This window comes from Nansenia antarctica (assembly GCF_963989245.1).
Source record: "Nansenia antarctica genome assembly, chromosome: 2".
Taxonomy (NCBI): Eukaryota; Metazoa; Chordata; class Actinopteri; order Argentiniformes; family Microstomatidae; genus Nansenia; species Nansenia antarctica.
This window is the reverse complement of record NC_137675.1, coordinates 46,094,127-46,116,626: the sequence shown is the minus strand read 5'-3', so window position 1 is coordinate 46,116,626 and position 22,500 is coordinate 46,094,127. Positions and strand designations below refer to the sequence as shown.

Here is a 22,500-nt window from a genome sequence, read left to right as displayed (position 1 = left end):
GTAGTGGGCAAGTGCACTCTTGATGTACTGTAAGTCTATACCAAATGTTTTGCCATATGTGTCTTATATTAACTGTGTTTATCTTTTTTTTTTAAGTGCATTGCATTGCGTTCATGTACGAAATGTGCTATATAAATAAAGTTGTATTGATGGACTCCTTTAATGGTTAGGAAGACCTCCTTGGCCTACCCAGGGCCTTCTCCTGGCTCACTGAAGGAATACTCTGCTTTGTGGTGCATGATGAGGTTGTTGTTGGCAAAGTAGAAGCTGTCCGAGCGTGTCTCAAATGGGTTGGCGATCATCTCCTCCACTGTCAACAGAAGAGAACACAGGCCGGGGGATACAGGCATTAGATGTCATGAAACTGAACTAGGTTAGCTGACAGTAGATGTTTGTGTATTGATTGTAATGATTTTTAGGCCCTTTTTACACTTGTCCAAACCGATATGTATCCACATTGGGGCCATATTCTCGTCAGGTCTCACAACGTCATTTTACATTATTATTATTTTTCCAATATTGGCCAATGAGTCGACCTGTTGGCACCAGCAGCCGGATAAGGAAAGATGCACAATTGAACCCATAAATAAATACCTCTTGTGACATTAATGTCCTTGGCTATAGTAGGACTACCAATTATCATCCAATTATGAAGCATGCAGCTGCGACTGAGATGTTACAGTTTTCATTTTCAGATGCTGTTGCCAATTGTTTACTCATTGATTGAGCATACCAGGGCAACTGGAGGTCGCCATTTGTTTAGTTATTTTAACTGTAAATACTTGAATTCAGAACTTCCTTCTACGTTGTCCAACACATTCTCAATTAATAAGCATATCAGTGCAGCCTGGGTTTATTATTGTATCTGTATGCTATTTATATGAGACTATGTTAGCCTATAGACCTAAAGCGGTGTGACTAGAGATGTTGCCATTAATATGAGTCTTTTGTATGAGAAAAACATTTGGCATTGATTAAGGGGGCAAAAAAGGGGGCAAAAAAGGCCCTAATGATGCTGTGTCACTTTGAGGGAGGGTTGCACCGATACCGCTTTTCTTCAGACCAAGTACAAGTACAACTACTTACATTTGGGTACTTGACGATACCGAGTACCAATACAAGTACTTAATAATACCATTACAGTTCTAACAATGACTTTGAAAACATGTTTTATTTTCATCAACTGATCCTCACTTTCTGACTGGAATAAATTCAACTTGACAGGGTGAAACTCACGTCAAATGTCATCAAAATTCAGAGACCGTCGTATTTTCAATGACGTGCAAATCAGAATTGAGCGTTATATGCGACCTGCCTGCTTAGACCGCAGTCGAAATGACACATATCCGATTTGTATCTGATTGAGCCGGCTTGAGATTGAGGCCTGAATCTGATCCATCTGAGAATATCAGATTCAATGTGCTTTTTTACTGCTTACACCTACACGTTGCATATCCGATCTGTGCCACATGTGAGCAAAAAATCTGAATTGTGTCCCTTCGACCTGTGGTGTAAATACAGCCTAAAACTCACCTGAGTACAAAGCAGAAAGGCAGACGATACAGTGAATGAGAAAAACTGAAAACAATCCAAAATTAAATAAAAGGTTTGGGTTGTTTTCGGGACTTGACGATTCACTGATCGTCACTATTCATGGCACAGTCGTCTGCAGACAGACCTTCTGCTGTGTTCTTGGGTAAGTTTTAGTGAGTTACATGTGTTGTTTACTAGGATTTTGTGTTATTTACTTAGGATTTACTTAGGATAGCCAAACAGTTATGTGTTGTTTTGTGAGTAAGCAGGGCTGCCACGTTTCACCAAAAGTTTGGAGTGAGATGTTTTGGCGGTGGAGCGACCCAAAACTGTGCAGGTTTTGGCAGTCCTCTCTCCCACCCAATGAAAATAATTGGAACATTTGATAAAACAAGACAAATTCAGACAATATATCATATTTATGAAATCTTAATAAACAAATACAGTAGCCAACAGAGTCTAAAAGAAAATCGGGCACCATCAACAGGACCCAGCCCCATGGTCAGCAGCAGAAAGACCTTTGGTCATCATCTTATAAACAGTGCATTGCTCATAGATGACTATCATGTTATACAGTACATACCAGGGTTTTTCCTGGGTCAGAATGAGGCCTTGGCGGTTGATCTTAGGGACCCCCAATTGTTGTATTTGTATTGTAAATTGTAATTAATGTATAATGTTATTATTAATGTACCTGGTTATGTTACAGTAGAGAAACAAAAAAACAGTTACCAAAACTGTAAAGTTGCAACGTTGGCCTATCATCTCACCCAAATTAAGTGAGTAGGCCTATTTAAGAAACTGTATGCCATAGTGTCTCTGAGACAAAGGATACAATCCTTTTTCACACTCGTGTTGAATAACAGAAGATTAATGGAGGGGGAAAGACATGAGTGTGACATGAGGACGGAGGATGATGAGCAAAGCCCCATCATGGATTTTATCTGGAATTTCACTGCCAATCTCTCCTCCATCACCCGAAAAAGAAGACGTAAGCTTGAGAAAATAAACCAGTAACTTATGTTACCGGATGAAACAACTTGCGGTTTGAAAGTACCAGTAGGCTACCAGATACGATGTTGTATGCACATACTTGCTACGTTCTTACATGCAGCTCGCGTGAACACAGATTCTTCCATCAGCGCTCGCCTCCCGCTTCGATTGCAGACTCAAGTTAACGCGCGTGCAGAAAGATGCCACGAAACTCATGTCCGGTAGCTTTCTTTCAAGGAATTTCAAAAATAAAAGTCCTGCAAAACAATTGTTATTTCTCTGCGTGAGAAATTTGAGGTGTAACGTGTGAGAGTGTGAACTGGTTGATATGCGTGTGTCTCACGGCCAAAGCGTGAGACTTGGCAGAGATGGAAGCAATTTACCATGAGAGGAAGGGGGTTGTGGACTCATTTACCACTGGTACAGGGTTGTGGCACGAGGCGAAGCCGATTGCATTGTAGGTCAGCACAGGTGTTCTTAATCAGATTGATTGGGAGGCGCATTGATACTGGAAATGCGGTCTGAACGGAAGGTTGTTGGGATATACCACTGTTGCTAGCCAATCAGAATCCAGTATACAAACACGCTGTTGGAGAAAGCGCCTTTGTTATATAACAAGATATAATGAGATATAATACATTATAGAAAAGGTAAATGCTTTTGTAATGAACGGTAATGTTGTGTGGAATCAAAAATAATGATAAATTCATTGATTTGCTGTAGAATAATACTGATAAATTCATTGATTTGCTGTAGAATAATACTGTGGATTGAAATGATTTCAATGGCCTACTTCTTACAGTACAACAACAGTACACTGTCGTCTATGGAAAACCTACACTAGAGAAGTGTCCACACCTCTGACCTGACATTTGTGTTACAGAATGACGAGGTGAGAGGTTCTGAGATATGACACCTTGATGAGTCACCAGCACTTCAGGTATTTGTCATTGTCATTGTATAAGCAAGTATAAGCAATTATATTTTATCAGCATAGTAGTATTTTGTAAAAGTGGTGTGTTGGTAACAGTGGGCAATCATTTTAAATGTACTGTCTTCTTTTTTTATTACAGCTTTGATGCCCAGATGGGATGGGAAGGAACTACGTACACCGAAGTCCACTAGATGCTTTATGGACTATAATGATAAATGCATACACACGGACACAACATTATTATTTTTTACCATTCTATTATTGTATTGAATTGCATTGTATTGAAAAAAATGCTTGTCGAGAGAGGATGCTGGCATTGCTTCTCCGCCGAAATTTAGATATACTTGCTGGTTGGGGTGGAGTTAACCAGCTATTGTTCCCACCCATTACCTCTGTGAAAAACGTCTCTGAATACTTTGAGGCTGGATATCTCAGCTCAGCGATTTAGAGGGTATCAACATTCAAATATCCATGACTTCTTCAACTTGTTTCAGATTTCAATCTATGACATATCAAGGGTACAATCTACCCTTTCATGATCTGGAAAAAACAGAAAAATTATGTTGCCAGACTTGCAGACTTTTTAACCAGACCCTGGGCCTCATTCATAAAAAAGTACTTGAACGTCATCTTTGACTTTGACGTAAGCACATTTTTCTAAACCGTCGTAAGCATCATTTATAAAACGAGCTGAGATGATTTCAACTTGCGTACGTGCTTCATTCTATAAATACCAAACATACTTGGAATTGAACGCAGGTGAATGAGGTTTGTATTAACGCCCTGTGATAGCGGCTCAATTATAGCGGCTGAATGAAGCCAAGTGCTATAATATAATATAATACAGACAGTACATAATATACATAATATATATAATATTATTATATATTATGTACTGTCTGTCTGAGGGATATAAAGAAAGACTGAAATACAAACACGGGTAAGATCAAAATTCGATCTAAGCACGTTCTATAAATGAGGCCCCCTGTCACATATGACCCTGTCACCTACGATATCTCCAAACTCCTGACATTGTTCCTCCTCTGCCTACCAGCTTTGAGAGGTTACGTTACCGCAAAGTGGTATTGGGAGTGGTTGTAATCAGAGTAGTTTTACGAGGTCATGAGCACAGTATCGGGTACGAGTATGAGTACTGGGGCCTCATTTATAGAACGTGCTTGGATCAAATTTTGATCTTACCCGTGTCGTACGTAGAAAACCACGTCAACGTAGTGATTTATACAATTTCAACGTGAGTCAATTTGACCGTGGAAACGATCGTAGCTCTACGTTGATAGTAAGGGAAACATGAAAATCTGCGAAGTAAATCGTTACCAAAAATGTTCTTCACCAATGTGTTTCTAAAGGTGTGTAATAACATGTACTAAAAGGTTGAAATTCAACTTCTGTGGGAAACCTCATAAAAAACTGCTCAAAGTTGGGGTACCGATAACCGATTTTTGAAAATTCGAAAATGCTTAAATTGGACTTGAGTAACTTTTGAGGGGTCAAACTAGGCATTTTTCATGATTCTGAGTTGATTGCAAGCATTTATTTGTCACCAAGACCACTTCCTGGTAGAGAAACTGCCACACCCTTTTTTTTTAGAGAGACACTCTGCTGGGCAGTAACTTACCTGTTATGGAGGCCTAAAAAAAGGGAGATGAAAGTGAAGCTGAATAGCTTCCCATTGTGGAAGAGATGTACCAACATGAGATGTACCAAGGACTACCAGAGGTGTTCAGCTAGACACACAGCCCAGAGACAACACACCTTCCGGGTGCTGTGACTAGGCCTGTGGCCCTATGCTGGAGGTCACATGACCTCCAGGGCCTCAGCTCCTGCACTACCAGGCCGAGTAGGAGAGCCCTCACTGGGCCTAGCTGTCTACCAGTCACCCCTCTTCTGGTGCTCTGACCTCCAGGGCCTATGTCATACACTATCAGTCCGATTAGGAGTAACCTCACTGGGCCTAGCTGTCTACCAGTCACCCCTCTCCTGGAGCTCTGACCTCCAGGTACTATGTGATACACTGCCAGTCCGATTAGGAGAGCCCTCACTGGGCCTTGCTGTCTACCAGTCACCCCTCTTCTGGAGCTCTGACCTCCAGGCTATGTGATACACTGCCAGTCCGATTAGGAGTGACCTCACTGGGCCTAGATGTCTACCAGTCACCCCTCTTCTGGAGCTCTGACATCCAGGCTCTATGTGATACACTGCCAGTCCGATTAGGAGAGCCCTCACTGGGCCTAGCTGTCTACCAGTCACCCCTCTTCTGGAGCGCTGACCTCCAGGCTCTATGTGATACACTGCCAGTCCGATTAGGAGAGCCCTCACTGGGCCTAGCTGTCTACCAGTCACCCCTCTTCTGGAGGTCTGACCTCCAGGCTATATGTGATACACTGCCAGTCCGATTAGGAGAGCCCTCACTGGGCCTAGCTGTCTACCAGTCACCCCTCTTCTGGAGCTCTGACCTCCAGGACCTATGTGATACACTGCCAGTCCGATTAGGAGAGCCATCACTGGGCCTAGCTGTGTACCAGTCACCCCTCTTCTGGAGCTCTGACCTCCAGAGCCTATGTGATACACTGCCAGTCCGATTAGGAGTGACCTCACTGGGCCTAGCTGTCTACCATTCAACCCTCCTCAGGAGCTCTGACCTCCAGGCTCTATGTGATACACTGCCAGTCCGATTAGGAGAGCCCTCACTGGGCCTAGCTGTCTACCAGTCACCCCTCTTCAGGAGCGCTGACCTCCAGGCTCTATGTGATACACTGCCAGTCCGATTAGGAGAGCCCTCACTGGGCCTGGATGTCTACCAGTCACCCCTCTTCTGGAGCTCTGACATCCAGGCTCTATGTGATACACTGCCAGTCCGATTAGGAGAGCCCACACTGGGCCTAGCTGTCTACCAGTCACCCCTCTTCTGGAGCTCTGACCTCCAGGACCTATGTGATACACTGCCAGTCCGATTAGGAGAGCCATCACTGGGCCTAGCTGTGTACCAGTCACCCCTCTTCTGGAGCTCTGACCTCCAGAGCCTATGTGATACACTGCCAGTCCGATTAGGAGTGACCTCACTGGGCCTAGCTGTCTACCATTCAACCCTCCTCAGGAGCTCTGACCTCCAGAGCCTATGTGATACACTGCCAGTCTGATTAGGAGTGACCTCACTGGGCCTAGCTGTCTACCATTCAACCCTCCTCTGGAGCTCTGACCTCCAGAGCCTATGTGATACACTGCCAGTCCGATTAGGAGTGACCTCCATGGGCCTAGCTGTCTACCATGCAACCCTCCTCTGCAGCTCTGACCTCCAGAGCCTATGACCTACCCTATAGTGCCCGGTCTAAGTGCCGACTTCCAGAAGAATGCATCCCTGGTATCCTAAAAACTTTTTTAGTTACTAGTAGTACTGGCAGGACCAGTACTACAACACATGTCCTACAACACTAGGCCCAGTCTCAGAGCCTCTTACTCAGCCACTCTACCTACCAGCCTCCCTGCCCTGGAGCTTAGACTCTAGTGTCCACAGACTAAGTCCCATTAAGTACCAGGCCTAGTAATACTTCCAGTACTTACATTTCATGAAAAATGCCTAGTTTGACCCCTCAAAAGTTACTCAAGTCCAATTTAAGCATTTTCGAATTTTCGAAAATCGGTTATCGGTACCCCAACTTTGAGCAGTTTTTTTATGAGGTTTCCCACAGGAGTTGAATTTCAACCTTTTAGGACATGTTATTACACACCTTTAGAAACACATTGGTGAAGAAATTTCTTGGTAACGATTTACTTCGCAGATTGGTCAAATATCTGGTAAAATGCCCTTACTATGAGTATTAATTTGCTTATGCACATTACCTACTGGTTATGCGGAGTTATTACAGGCATGTGAGCCGCACTGGAAAAACGTTACTGTAATTCATGCGAAGTTTAAGTGGCTCGTAATAAAATTAACGATGTTGTTATCTGCCGAGAAAATGAGTTTAATTCGAGATTTAAAGGGAACTGATGTTTATGATTGTATTTCAGTCTTCCTATCCCTCCGGAGCTGTCTATCTCCCCTTCAACATGCCTAGTGCGCTCCACAACGGACCTTGCCCGGCCACGCGCTAAATTATACTGGAGTTTCTCCGGTGTCTGGGAGTTCGCAAAGGGAGTTCGCAATCATGTTTTCAATGTCACCTGATAAGAATAAGACCATTATATTATTACAGTATAAGCAGCACTCGAGTTGAGGCGGGATGAAAACAGTCAAAATCGTCCCCCTTCTAAAACTGCCCTCCCCTCTTTCCATACGTTATGTCATTTATCAATGAACGTGGTATTACTGATATTTCAAGGTGCGAGGGGGGCACGCACACATGCAATGACATTTTTACTGACACTGAAGTCACTGACGCTGAGGGGATGCTAAAATTGTCCTCATATGATAAAATCCACCATCTCCCCTGATTTTCTTTTACAACTTGAGTAGCCTACTGAGTATAAGCATTTGCCTGGTTAGTTGTCATGATCAAACGTTACAAACGCAACTTACCGAGAAGCCACTCTTCTCTGCCCTCTCCCGCTTCCAGACGAACGCCTATCCTATAGCACTTGTCTTAATTCAGCCGCTATAATTGAGCCTCTATCTCAGGGCGTTAATACAAACCTCATTCACCTGCGTTCAATTCCAAGTATATTTGGTATTTATAGAAGGAAGCACGTACGCAACTTTAAACCATCTCAGCCCGTTTTATAAATAATGCTTACGTCCGTTTAGAAAAATGTGCTTACGTGAAAGTCAAAGATGACGCTCAAGTACTTTTTTTTTTATAAATGAGGCCCCTGGTATCGGTATCGGTGCATCCCTAATCAATACCATTTAATTTGAGCCAATTCAGGAGGTGTATCAAAATTCTAATTCAACAGTTTAGAAACCAATAATGTACAGTGGGTAAAGTGCATATTAGCATGTGTTACAGACAAGCAGATTATTTGGAGTGAGTGAGTGAATGTTTCTGTGTGTGTGTGTGTGTGTGTGTGTGTGTGTGTGTGTGTGTGTGTGTGTATGATTGATTTAACTCTTTTAACTTAACTGTGTGTGTGTGTGTGTGTGTGTGTGTGTATGTTTTGTGTGTATGCGAGTGTGTGTGTGTGTGTGTGTATGTTTTATATGTGTGCGAGTATGTGTGTGTGTGTGTGTGTGTGTGTGTGTGTGTGTGTGTTTGTGTGTGTCTGTGTGCGAGTGTGTGTATTTAAAAGCACCTGTTTTTGAGTCCAGGTCAGGTAGACAGTAGAGATGTTCGCAGGTGTTCTTGCTGTAAGGGATGCAGAAGCCGATCTCAAAATCAAAGGTTTTGAGGAGGAGGTTTCTGAAGTAGTGCCTCTCGATCAGCCGGAAGCGATTAACTCCTCTGCTGCCCACTGTAAACTCCAGCCTGAGAGAAACCACGTCAGATCACTGTTAGGAACACAACGACACATACAGTGCATGGATTCTATACACACACACACACACACACACACACACACACACACACACACACGCACGCACGCACACACAACCACACACGCACCCACGCACGCACGCACACACACACACACACACACACACACACACACACACACACACACACACACACACATACACACACAGTTCATTTTCCGGACATAAAAGCCAATATCTTTTTGACTTACATGGCCCCTATCTCCCTCATGGTCAGAAATGCAGGGGAGAAACGATACCGTATAAATCTCCCGGGATCCAATTCCATCACATCTTGAAATTCTGAGGTAGAGAGGGCGAGAGAGGGCGAGGGGGGGGGGCAACAAGGAAGAAAGTGAGAGAGAGAGAGAGAGAGAGAGCTTATTTCATTTTCACTTGAGGATATGCAAACCGTAGGCTACATAACATCATATAGCTAATTAATAACCATATATGGTCATAAAAAGACGACATTCATTCGAATGGGAACATGGTCTGTCGGTTTTCAGAGCCTGCTTATCCAAGCACTAGCACACCTGATAATCATAGGTTTGGAGATTAGTGAAGGTAGCTGAGTCACAAAAATATCCTCTTTCCCCTCCATTCATGATGTTACAAGTGAGACACAGTGACTGCACTACCACCTAGTGGTGAGTACAGAGCAGTACAATTGATCAAAGTAAACAGAAGGGGGTTAGGGTTAGGGATGGGTTAGGGTTAGGACTGCAAGTGAGACAAGGCGATAAGAATGAGGAGAGAGAAAAGAGAGCAGTGTGTGACAATGAGGTGGGACAGATCGACATAAAGATTGAGGAAGTTCAAATAAACATTAAAGCTGATGTATGTAATACAGTCAGTTAAGCTGACAGGATCATTGAAACAAGAAGCATCAGAGTTGGACTGACATTTATTTTCATATATTCTGAATTCATTTAAAATCATTATAGCCACAAGACGTCAGTCTAGGTTCAAAAGGGCATTTTGATCATTGAACACACACACACGCACACACACACACACACACACACACACACACACACACACACACACACACACACACACACACACACACACCTGTTTGGCAGTGTTTCTTGATATCGACAATAACGGCTCCACTCTCCAAGTCTCTGATTTTGAAGCGAGAGAAGCTTATGTTGTAGACGTTGTCTGTTGGGGAACACAGGTATTCTGCAAAACATGAAATAAATAGTAAGATAACTAATAACTAATAACTAAACAGTAGCTCCTAGATCCCAAAATGTGTCAGCTGTGTGTGTGTGTGTGTGTGTTACAGTAGAGTTGTACAACAAATTGTAGTCTTTTATTAGGCCTGTAGTCATAGAGACCTGTAGTCATGGAGGCCTGTAGTCATGGAGGCCTGTAGTCATGGATACCTGTAGTCATAGAGACCTGTAGTCATGGAGACCTGTAGTCACAGAGACCTGTAGTCATGGATACCTGTAGTCACAGAGACCTGTAGTCATGGAGACCTGTAGTCATAGAGACCTGTAGTCATAGAGACCTGTAGTCATAGAGACCTGTAGTCATGGAGACCTGTAGTCATAGAGACCTGTAGTCATGGAGACCTGTAGTCATAGAGACCTGTAGTCATAGAGACCTGTAGTCATGGAGACATGTAGTCATAGAGACCTGTAGTCATTAAGGCCTGTAGTCATAGAGACCTGTAGTCATGGAGACCTGTAGTCATAGAGACCTGTAGTCATAGAGGCCTGTAGTCATGGAGACCTGTAGTCATGGAGACCTGTAGTCATGGAGACCTGTAGTCATAGAGACCTGTAGTCATGGAGACCTGTAGTCATGGAGACCTGTAGTCATGGCTTATCCTGAGTTTTAATTAGTGTCATTGAGGATCAGACAATGCCACCCGGCTGAGTTTAAAATCTCCTACTCAGTGTAACAGACACGCACACACACACACACACACACACACACACACACACACACACACACACGCACGCACACACACACACACACACACACACACACACACACACACACACACATAAACGCACGCACACACACACACACACACACACACACACACACACATGCACACTGATGGTTCTTACTCAACAAAGATTACAATACATTCATGAATGAATTCATGAATATAAGGTGCTACCATCTATGCTACTGCAGCTGGTCACCCATTGACAGTGACACATCAGAACTACTTCTGAGTGGTGATAAACACCCATTGCTACCTCACAGTGAAGTCAGAGACTGATCTGAGGTCATTTTTGCACGCTGAACCCCCAATTTCACTCAGTATTTGGGTTCAGGGTAAACTGGTCCAAGATGAAGACCAAGACCAAAGAAGTGACTTCCATCCAAACCGACTCACCCTTGGTGTATCGGCGCAGCCTCAGGACATGTTGAGGGGTGACCGGGTCGCCCGGCTTTAGTTCTGCCACCACTACTGGCTCCGTCTCTGCGCCCCCTGAGATGAACCCGTTCCACTCCTCCATGCCCTGAAGGGCCGCCATGTCTTCCCCTCCCTCTGTACCCTCCTCCTCCTCCTCCTCCTCCTCTACGTCTCTCTCATCCTCTTGCTTGCCTTTTTCCTCTTTCTGTGTCTCACTGTCTGACATTTCATCCAGCTCCTCTTCACTACTCCCCGGTGTGGATTCTTCCTCTTTCTCCATTTGGCATGCTCTCCCTTGCAGGTGTCTTTATTCCTTTAGGACTCTGTCTCTGTCGGTCAGCGGTGTAGTAGAGTGTACAGAGCCAGTGTGGTTGTATGATTATCCACACACTCACACACACCGTTGATGTCAGTGGCTCAAACAGATTATGTCAATCTGTCTGTTGTTAATCTGAGTCAATCCCTTATTAAACGTGGACAGAGGCTACGGCAACATTGGAGGGACAAAATGCGTTAATCAGTCTAAGAGAGAGAAAGATGAGATGTGGATCGATGTGGAACAGAAAAATAACGACATGGGAAGAGAGGAAATGCAGAGAGACACACGGGGGACTTGCTTTATGTTTCCACACTAATTCCTGCATTTAACTTCAAAAAAAGTTAAAATTATGCTGTCGGATATACAGTTAAGTTATTTTTCACTACTGTACTAATCATTAACTTCTTTTATCAACCAGACATCAGTCTCTGCATCAAAGTAAAGGGTCATAGTTTAATAGGAGAATTGAGTAGTCAGCGCTATCATCACCTTCCTAGCTACGTGTCTGAGTGTCACTCTTCAAATCTCAAACATGTGAAATTAGTCAACAGGAAGCTTCACTATGATCACTTTTCTTTCCAGGTTACAGTTTTTCTCAATTGCTTTGGTGCATTTCTCTGATCAGAATTAAAATTCTCATAACTGTTAGTTCAACCTCCACAACATTTAGTCATTTGTGCACATCATAGTAGCAGTTTCTCATTCCTTCCAAAAAATTGCAAATGCTTTTGGACATGCATCAATTGCTTTCATACAATTCTCTGCTGTTTTATAACATTATCATTTGCTTATGTCATGTCAGTCAAAATGAACTATACTTATGAATGATGAATAGTCATTCCCTATACAACTAATAGTCCTCATTTCATTGCTTGAGTCATTACATACAAAAATGTTGAACAAGTTGTAAAAATTTGTCAAGCAAATTTTATACATTTCTTTATAGTTTTTTCCTGAAAAAACAATTTCTTTCGGGTGAACTTCAGCTTTCACTGATGAGGAGTGTGTGAGGCATTAATTGTAACCAATGATAAGCCACTTCTCCACAGTCACTCAGAGCTGAATCCCATGAACCCTCAATTGGCAAGCATATATGAACCGAGCAGGACATAGTGTGTACCATTTCGACAATACTGTGACACAGAAATGGGAGGTCAGCTTTGTGGAAGAGGGGCGAGGATGCGGGGAGGGGACAAAACAGGGGAAGAGGAAGAAGAGGCCAAGTACATAGGCAGATTCCTGATGAAATTAGGGCTACAATTGTGGACCATGTTGTCAATCATGGCCTCACAATGGCTGAGGCTGGTCAAAGGGTGCAGCCAAATGTTGGGAGAACCACTGTAAATTCAATTATTCAAACATTTCGTTGGGACAACAGGTGTGTATATTGGACAGTAATTCAGCACTAAATCTGCACTGCACTACTGTCATTGTGTCATACATGAAGCTTACAGTGGGACAAGAACTTGTCACTTTTTACATTTTACATTTAGACTTACAGTTTACTGCAGCACAGATTTACTGTATTGTAGTGTAAAGTAGTGTTACAGTAAAGATTTGCCATATTTACAGTATGGTACTGTACTGCAGCATTTTACAAGTGGGAAGCACTGTTATTGTACACTACAGTAATATGGGTTAAAGCAGTATATCTCATGTTTACTGTACATTACTGTAATTTTACTCTGCACCACATAGGATTGCAAGACAACCTCGCAGAGGTGGAAGAGGGCCCATTTTTACTCCGCAACAAGAGGAAGCCATTTGTGCAATGGTGATTGCAAACAATGCCATAAGGTTGAGAGAGATACAAAGCGCTGTTATAGAGGATGACAATATCTTTGGGAATATTGAATCCGTTTCAATCGCTACAATTGACAGAGTTCTCAAGCGAAATGAAATGCGCATGAAACAATTGTACAATGTGCCATTTGAACGGAACAGCGACAGAGTGAAGGAGATCCGTCACCAGTATGTACAGGTAAAACATTTATGTGTTCTATGCATACTCTAATGTTCAGTGCTGTGAACTGGTTACTTTGTGTAGTGCCATGCAGTACACTTACATGACAGTACATACTGTACAATGTGTTGTCCAAAATGCATTATGTTACACAGGAAAAGTTTTTATAGTTTTTTCTCTCTCTCTATTCTGGGATAAAGCATGTACTGGAGCTGGAGGCCAGGGAACTGCTGCACACATTCATATATGTTGATGAGGCGGGTTTCAATCTGGCAAAAGGTAGAAGGCGTGGAAGAAATTGCATTGGACAGAGAGCAACTGAGCAAGCTGTGCAAGGTTAACAACCTGCTGCTGAACCAGTCAAAGACCCAGGAAATCATCGTGGACTTCAGGAGGAAAAAATCTGAGGTCCAGCCCCTGCTCATCGACGGAGAGAGCGTGGAGAGAGTCTCAACCCTCCGATTCCTGGGGGTGCACATACAGGATGACCTGTCCTGGAAGAACAACACAGCAGCCATCATCAAGAAGGCACAACAGCGGCTCTAGTACTTCCTGAGAGTCCTCAGGAAGGAACACAACAAGCAGGAGATACTGGTGGCCTTCTACCGCTGCGCAGTGGAGAGCATCCTCACCTACTGCATCTGCAACTGGTTCTCCAGCTGCACAGCCGCAGAGAGAAATGCGCTACAGAGAGTCGTGAGAACAGCCCAGAAGATCACCGGCGCCCCCTCCCCTCTCTGGAAGAGCTGTACAACACACGCTGCCTCAGGAAGGCCTCCAAGATCTCCAGAGACCCATCCCACCCTGGGTACGAACACTTTGCCCGGCTGCCCTCGAAAAGGCGGTACAGGACCATGGCCGCAAGGACAAACAGACTGAAGCTCAGCTTCTACCCCAGGGCCATCCAGGCCCTGAACACAGCAAAGACCTAGGTTCTGGGCCCTGGACAGTCTGGACGGATTGATGGCAGCTGCTGGATTGAAAAATCAGGTGTAGTGCTGAGGCACAAATGTGTACATTTCAAGCCTGCAAACTGCGACACTTTAAATGAATGTGCAATAACACTATGTGCAATATGACAACCCTAGTCGTTTTATCTGTACAGTATAGTATAGTGGATAGTGTACATAGCCTTTATTTATGTAAACCAGCTCCTTTCCCTTCTTGTTTTTTTTAGTTTTTTTTTCTTTCCTAGCACCAGGGGAGCCACCCCTCACAAATGTCGTTGTTTGGTACCTGTACTATAGCAATGACAATAAAGACCATTCATTCATTCATTCATTCAACCATTGATGTCCCAGGCCAACGAGGAGGGAATATTACAATGTGTGCAGCCATCTCAGAAAACACCCATATACCCCGTCTTGGTCCATACAACACACAACATCTGCTGACTTTTTTAGACATTGGCATCCACATACCCAAATGGCCTTGCTAGCAGCCATGGATGCAGCATGTGATGACATCACAGCACAGCCCTGCAGAGGGTGGATTCGCCACTCAAGGAGATACTTTCCTCGCTGCATTGTCAGGGATGATATTCGCTGTGATGTCGATGAAAATATGTGGCCAGACAGACAGGAACGTCTGGATGTGAATGAATGATTTACAGTACTGTGTATGTTGTATGTTCCAATTCAGTTCCAATATGTACTGTAATATTGTTTACAGTTGTGCACAGCTCTACCCAAAGGGTGTTTCTTATGTTTGTTGTAAATAAGTTTGTACTTTTCTTTTGCACAATGCTGTGAACAAATTAGAATTGCAAAGAGCATATGAGGTAAAAATGTGAAACATAACTATTCAGCGTCTTGTACTCATTTACCTCACTAAATACAGTAATGTGTAACCCACTGTAGATTTCAAATGGCTGTGCAAATAGTGTATAGTACTGTCTTGAGCATTTTCAGGTAGTGTCACCAAGTGACATAATGAAAACATGACAAAGCCATTTGACTATCTTTTTCATAAACAATGGTGTCAGGACTTTTCATTTTGATGACACTGACACACAGGAATGAACTATCCATTTTGAACAAGTGACACCCTTTTGCAGGTTATCAACTAGGTTTTGCAGTTTGTACTAATTGTTTTGAGAAAAGCACTAACTGTTGTGCAAATGTTAATAGTGATGTGAGAAATGCACCAAAGCGACTGAGAAAAACTGTAACGTCTGAGGGGACTTGCCGTCGAGGAGGGAGGTGTGGCCGTAAACCACTTCCTTCCTCACTCACCCGTCAGTCTGCGATTCAGCGTCATGTTGCCACGGTAAACCGCTTCCGCATATGAGATTCAAGCAGTAAAACTGGTGAAGGGAACAAGTGATGAGGAGTTTGGACAATAAGGTATGTGTGCTTTTTTGCTTTATTTGAACAGACATCTTATTGTCCATATATATATATATACATATATATATTATAATCCACATTGAACAGGGTTATTGGTCTCTAAATGTGTGGAATTTGAAGAATGTTTTGCTTTCTCTCTCTATGAACACAGACAGATAATGAGAATAACTTCCATCCCCTTCGTTTTGGGTCTTCATCTCCTCGCCATGACTGTCCTTTCTACCACTGAGGCTCCACAAAGAGGGACAGAAACCACCACTTCTCCAGAACTCTCAACCACTAAAACAGAACCTCCGCAATCACCACTCTCAACAACTGAAAATGACAAAGTGAGAACTTTTTTGGACAAACAACAGCAGAAAACCACGGGCCTAGCCGCTTTCACCGGCTTGGACAGCGCAACTGAAAGAAGCAGTATAGGAACAGACACAATCACAAATGCTGTCAGTGGCACAGTGCCAATGGCTATGGTTACAACTCATAATACACCCATGCTCACAGACGATGACAAAGGCAACTACAGAAACACACAATCAGAAAGTAATACCACACCCTCTAATAGTGACACAACAATTCTTTTCGATAACACAACTCATCAAAAGTCACTCAGAAACAACCACACAACCTCAAATGACAACAGAACTGTACTTCTGAACAACAACACTGCAGACAGAGACTGCTCATCAGAACATAATGTCCATCCTAAGTGCAAAGATGGACATGGAAGGCCTGGTCCTCGCTTTAATAAACTGCTCTGTTTCATCACCCTATGGGCTCTGGGAGTGACTGCTTCGGTCTTTATGGGTCTGACCATTTACCTGTGGGTGCGTCTGTCTGTCCAGAGAGCAAGGGAGAGGAAGGCGAGAGGGCGACAAGGACAGACAAAAGGAGGGCCAAACCGTAACCGTAATCTGTGGGTTGACCAAAGACAATCGGTGGAGGAAAGAGTGGAATTCTGGTATGCCAATGGCACCACCGTGGGCCCTGACAATGGAGGGAGGGAGAGAAGGAGGGAACAAGAAAAGAACAGGAGAGGGAGAGAGCGTGAAAACCTGTGGCCCAAAGTGACACTCGAGGACATAACCGATTTTTGGTATTCAAATCAGAGAGGGATTCCAAAAGAAACGGTGGTCTAACTAACAGTGGAAACGTGTTTATTTGAAGTGGACAGCATGATGTGTTTTTACAGCGACGGGGTTCACTTTGACATATGTTGTGACATGTTGGGTGTTTCACTTTTCTCTTTTACCAACTCAATAGTAGAATAAAAAATGGTCACTCAGTCACAAAGTTTGAGTATATGTATATATTCAATGTATTGTTGTATTATATTATTGTATAATATATGTATTGTATAAGCTGACAATGCAAATGTCCACATGTTTATGTGTCTTGTTTGTAGGTGATACAATAAAGTTGGTGCTAATCAGGCTATAAAGGTTACACTTGTGGATTCCTCCCAAAAAATTCACACCAAAACACAAGTTTAATACCATCTAATATGGGCTCTATATTGACACAACAATGCAGAGGACAGGAGCGTGATAAAGAGGAGGAACAACCTATGTAAGAACAGGAAATAACACTCGATCCAAAGTTCCCATTTTTAAAGATTTCAGACCTAGTTGAAGACACAATGGCCATTGATGCCCCTTTTTCAAAGACTTGCAAAACATTCTACATATACTACTGGATATGTATTGGCTGCGGACTCAGGCTGTCATAAATGTCTGCAAAAAAGCATGTCGATATAAGGAGCAGGTAACTATGAATTGGGGCTAGGAAACTTTGACTGACTTATCTTGTTTGTAGTTAGGGTTAGGGTTAGGGCTGTGTCACATATACACGTATGTAAATATACAGCCTGGCACAAATTTCAACACAAACGTGCAACAGCTTCCCAGAACCGACTTCTCCTTTTTTTCTCGAGAACATAGGCACATGACGCAATAACAAAAAATGAGGCTACTCAAAATAAAATGTGGTCAACCCCACCTATCTCTCACACCTATCTCTCTATTGCAGTTACCAAAACTGTTTTGCTCTAAGCGGAGACGATAGGAGGAGACGAAAAGAGAGGCAGAGAGCAAGTTACAGACAGAGAAAGAGGGAGGAAGCAGAAGAAGAAGCACACCATTCATGCAGTGTTGGAGTTTAACCCATCTTTAAAACGCTCAATTTCCCCAAAGTAATACATACGTAGGTAAGTGAACGTTTTTTTCAGAATATGGTAATATCACTACTAATACTACTACTAGTAATAATAATGAATGCATTGCAGACACCTGATTATGAACATAAATCGATCCAATCAATACTGGAAGAAACCAAATATAAAATAGTTTGTGGATGTATAAAAAAAGGGAGGTATAGTTGTTATGTTTTAAACAGAACTGTTGGCCTATCCACAGGGGGTATTTGAGAAGACTCTTAAGAACATAGGCCTTATGATAAAATGATCATGAAGGGTACTTGTCAAATCTGATTGGGGTACAGTTACCAAAAAAGGTTGAGAACCACCGCTACATAGGATATTCATTTTTATAATGATCTTTTTACGACAGAGTAGCTTTTTTTTAAAAATGGGTTTGATATTGTTCATTTCTGTTATGAATAGTCAAACCAGTGTTAAAATAGTGGACAAGAATTAACAAAAGCGATTTGGGTAACTTCCTTATGTTGAGATGTGTCCAAAACAAGGACTTTGTATAACAGAACTGCTGTAAGAAGGAAATACAATGATACATGCGGTCTGGTGAAAAGGTCTGCATGCCGGCAATTCTCAAGTCGCACAAATGACCAAAAAGCTTCTTTTATATATATATATTTTCTCAATATAACAAAAACTCAATATAACAACAGTTTTAGGATCACTAAATACTTTTACATTCATACAATTTGTTAATTGGATTCACTGTATTGTCTTGCTATCCTGATACATGACTTGTAGACAAATGTACATTTTAGGATGTGTTCAAAAGCGAGGACTGTGTGATCATCTAATTATGTGTAGTTATGTGTTTTTAGTATGTTGATGTTCTATCAGCATGTTGTGGTGATCATAGATGTTCTTTCTTAGCTGCTAGCTAGCTACCAACGCAATCTCCGGCAATTGGTTTGAGGTGTACCAACATTCAAATAAGCATATCTTCTTCAACCAGATTTCAATTAATGACACATCATTTGAAAGCTTACAATCTGCACTTTCATAATCTGTAAAAAACTGAAAAATGACCTTGCTGTTATAAAACAATGACCTCTACTGTTATAAAACAAAACATCTCCATCTCCATCCCTCCATTTCTTCCCCTCCCCACCCATCTGTCTTCTTCTCTTTAGGTGCATGGTTTGATGGTTCACCGTTGCTGCAACCTCACACGCTGCGCTTGAAATAGACGAGGGAGAAACAGAGAGTAGCAGAGAACAAGGGCGGAGGAAAAAGGAAGTCAAGACTTCTGTCTTCCGGGCCATCTGCAAAGCATGCCACAGACGCACACCACAGAACTGTACGCCAAACAGTCAGAGAGAGAGAGAGAGAGAGAGAGAGAGAGATCAAGGGTGTAGCCTTCGCCTACTCCGGCAGTGAACTTAATACAACTAGATCAGAACTTGGAAGACGAAACAGTCTCACCCACCGAATATCTCTTACCTTTCCTGGCTGCCTTCACCTTGGACAAAGTAGGAGAGATGTCCATTTGAAAAAAACAATCTCAGCAATTTACCTGAGTGACCCGTGACTCCTGGTTGACCTTCCAAGCTCTTGCCCAGTATGGCACCAGTACGGTTAATGCTCTGCACTCTGCTCCTTCTGCTCTCTCTTTCTGGTCTTCCTGCCCAAGACCTATCGACAGCTGACCCACTAGCACCCACCCTATCCGAGTACGTTCCCATGGAAACCACCACATCAGTAAATGTGACCATAGCAGCTACCCAACACGGGTATGTCCCCATGGCATTGACTACACCCGGGTCTATTGCTACGGCAGTGTCTACCCCTGAAGATGTCACCATGACAACATATACTTCGGAAGCGCCTGCAGTTCCCATGGCAACGACTACACCTGGGTATTTTGCCACAGCAGTGTCCACCACCGAGGGTGTCGCCACGGCAGCACATACTTCTGAAGCCCCTGTAGCCACCGCTGCCGCCACGATAGCGGCCGCACACGTTACGTTTAACGCGGTAGCCGCTACTTCTGAGGCAACTGAGAGCCCGTCACCTCAGCCTTTCCACGATACAACTGTCTTGGACACAGCTGATCTGACTATGACCGCCTCTTACCTCCCTGCCACATCTCAGGACTTCCTGACTCTAAGCTCAGCCCGGCCCACTCGTAGTACCGCCGTGCCACCACCACCACCGACACAGGATGCCGCCACGCCTGAATCTACCCACACAGCCTCAGAGAGCCGCACCGCAGGCCCCTCTGCCACCATGGAGGTTACCGCTTCGCCCCTCTTCCCTTCGGTCACTCCATCGCTCCACGACGCCCTCGATGAACCAGACAATGCCTCCTCCCCTTCTGCCGTTCAAAACTCTGTAACCTTTCACTCCGGCATGGTTCCTGTCGTCATAGAACCCGCTGATAAGCCGCCTGGCCTGCTTTGGGTTATCATTGTAGCTCTTCTGGTCGGGGTTATATGTGTGGGCGGAGTTCTCTGCGCCAGCCTGCTCGCCAAACGTAGGAAGCGGAGCCGGACCGAGCACTTTGGCTCCAGCGTCCGGAGCGGCCAGAAGTCCAAGCGGAAGAAAGGGGCCGAGGAAGACGCGTGGGCCGGGCCGGTGAAGCACGCGGAGAGGGACGAGTGTGACGGCGACGGTGACGAGGGCGGGAGACCGGAGGACGACGAGAGAGAGTTGAATGGACTGGCGGAGGTGGTGCTGAGCACATTCAACCCCAACGAGACGGAGGGTGAGAGGGGAGACCGAGGGCTGGGAAGGGCTGGATCCAAGGAGGCGGAGAGATGGGACGAGAGAGAGCATCTGTTGTACATCGATGAGGGGGTAGGGGAGGAGCCAGAGAGGACAGCTTGTCTCTCGCTCTCCAAAGCTAACTCCGCCACTTCCTCTGAGAAGGAAAGAGAAGGGGGCAACAGAGAGGGGGGAATTGAAAAGGAAATCAGAGAGATGGAGAGAGATGAAGGGAATGGACAGAATGAAACCAGAGGGGCAAAGAATGAGAGCGAGAGAGGAGAGCAGAATGGAGGAGAAGCATTCTGCCTAACCACTGCAGTTTGATCGAGTTTTCTTTTTGCTCAAATTATTGTTTCTTCTTTTTTTCTTTTTTTACTCCTTTAAAAGGGATAGTTCCCCCAAATTACAAAAATCACATATTCTTGGTTTCTTACCCTGAAAGGGGTCTGTGGACAAGGACAGACTTCAATCCACACTTTGATTCTGTTTATCGAGGCACTGTAAGTCACAGCAAATTGTAAGGATTTTTAACCAAAACCCAATACAAGTCAATGGACCCCAAGTTAGCTTGTTTGAAATGTCATGCTCAAATCCTCACAAAGTCATTTACATCAAGTAATTGAGACTTTTCCAAGAATTACTACAGATCTATCCCGAGAGAGGATGGACAGTAGGATAATTATAATTATCAATTGCAATTATTAATTACAGCCTGGTATTTTATTTGTATCTATATAGTTGTACATCTCAGTTATGCCCATTGAATGTATCGAAATTCTAATTGAAATTAGAATTGTATAGAGAGTTACTACTGTTTGTTGTTACAATGTATATACATTTTTATGTGTTCCATGATTCAGGGATTGATTTTGAGAGAATAATATTTTTTACTGAAAAAAACGTGTGGTCTTTGGTCAACAAATGTTCGGTAACACTTTATATGAAAGGGATATCCACAACACATTCATAACATCTGACATAAACACCTTCAGAAATGTTGTGTCAGCCTTTGATAACATATTCATGCAACATCTGTGTCTATGACATAGATTCGGGGTGTACTGGACTTGTCACACTACTATTCGTATTCATATTGATTTATAGGACTTGATCCTTATGTCCGGATGATACTCATGATTGGACAATGCATGTTCAGGTGCCGAGGAGATTGGCTTTGTCACCCATAGTGTGAGCATGTATAGCTGCCACAAGAACTGGCTAATTTGTATTAATTTATGATATTACTGCCTACTACTGACAGCAACAGCAGAATGTGATCTGTAGTGCACAGAAACATCTTATCAGTACAAGCAAATGCCTCCATTGGTAGTGTAGATTAATTTTGGGGGAAAGCCATGTGCTATCTTCCTATTTACACGTGGGTACCCTGAATGCATAAAAAGTGTTGTCATTTCTGAATGGTGAAACCAATATGCACACAAATACCATCAAATACAAGCTGAGAATCTCTTCTTTAACTTCAGTAATTGTTTGATTTATATGGGAGATACATCCAGTATATCGGACTCGGAGGCTAAATGACATTTAGTACCGTAGTACCTTACTCCACTCCATGTGCCCCCAGCAGCCCCTGGTGAAATCTACATCCAAGCGGTTGCCTGGCGCAGTGCCAAAGATTTAC

At 43.4% G+C, this 22,500-nt stretch overlaps 1 protein-coding gene across 1 annotated transcript; it reads right to left on the bottom strand.

The window, feature by feature from the left end:
- Positions 1 to 185: 185 nt before the first annotated feature.
- Positions 186 to 11,434, bottom strand: mmp25a (matrix metallopeptidase 25a; the record flags this gene model as incomplete). Its single annotated transcript, XM_080523044.1, has 5 exons — positions 186 to 310; positions 8,708 to 8,880; positions 9,140 to 9,230; positions 10,002 to 10,115; positions 11,293 to 11,434. 5 exons carry the CDS (start codon positions 11,432 to 11,434, stop codon positions 186 to 188), a joined length of 645 nt encoding a protein of 214 aa, XP_080379170.1.
- Between the last annotated feature and the right edge of the window lie 11,066 nt (positions 11,435 to 22,500).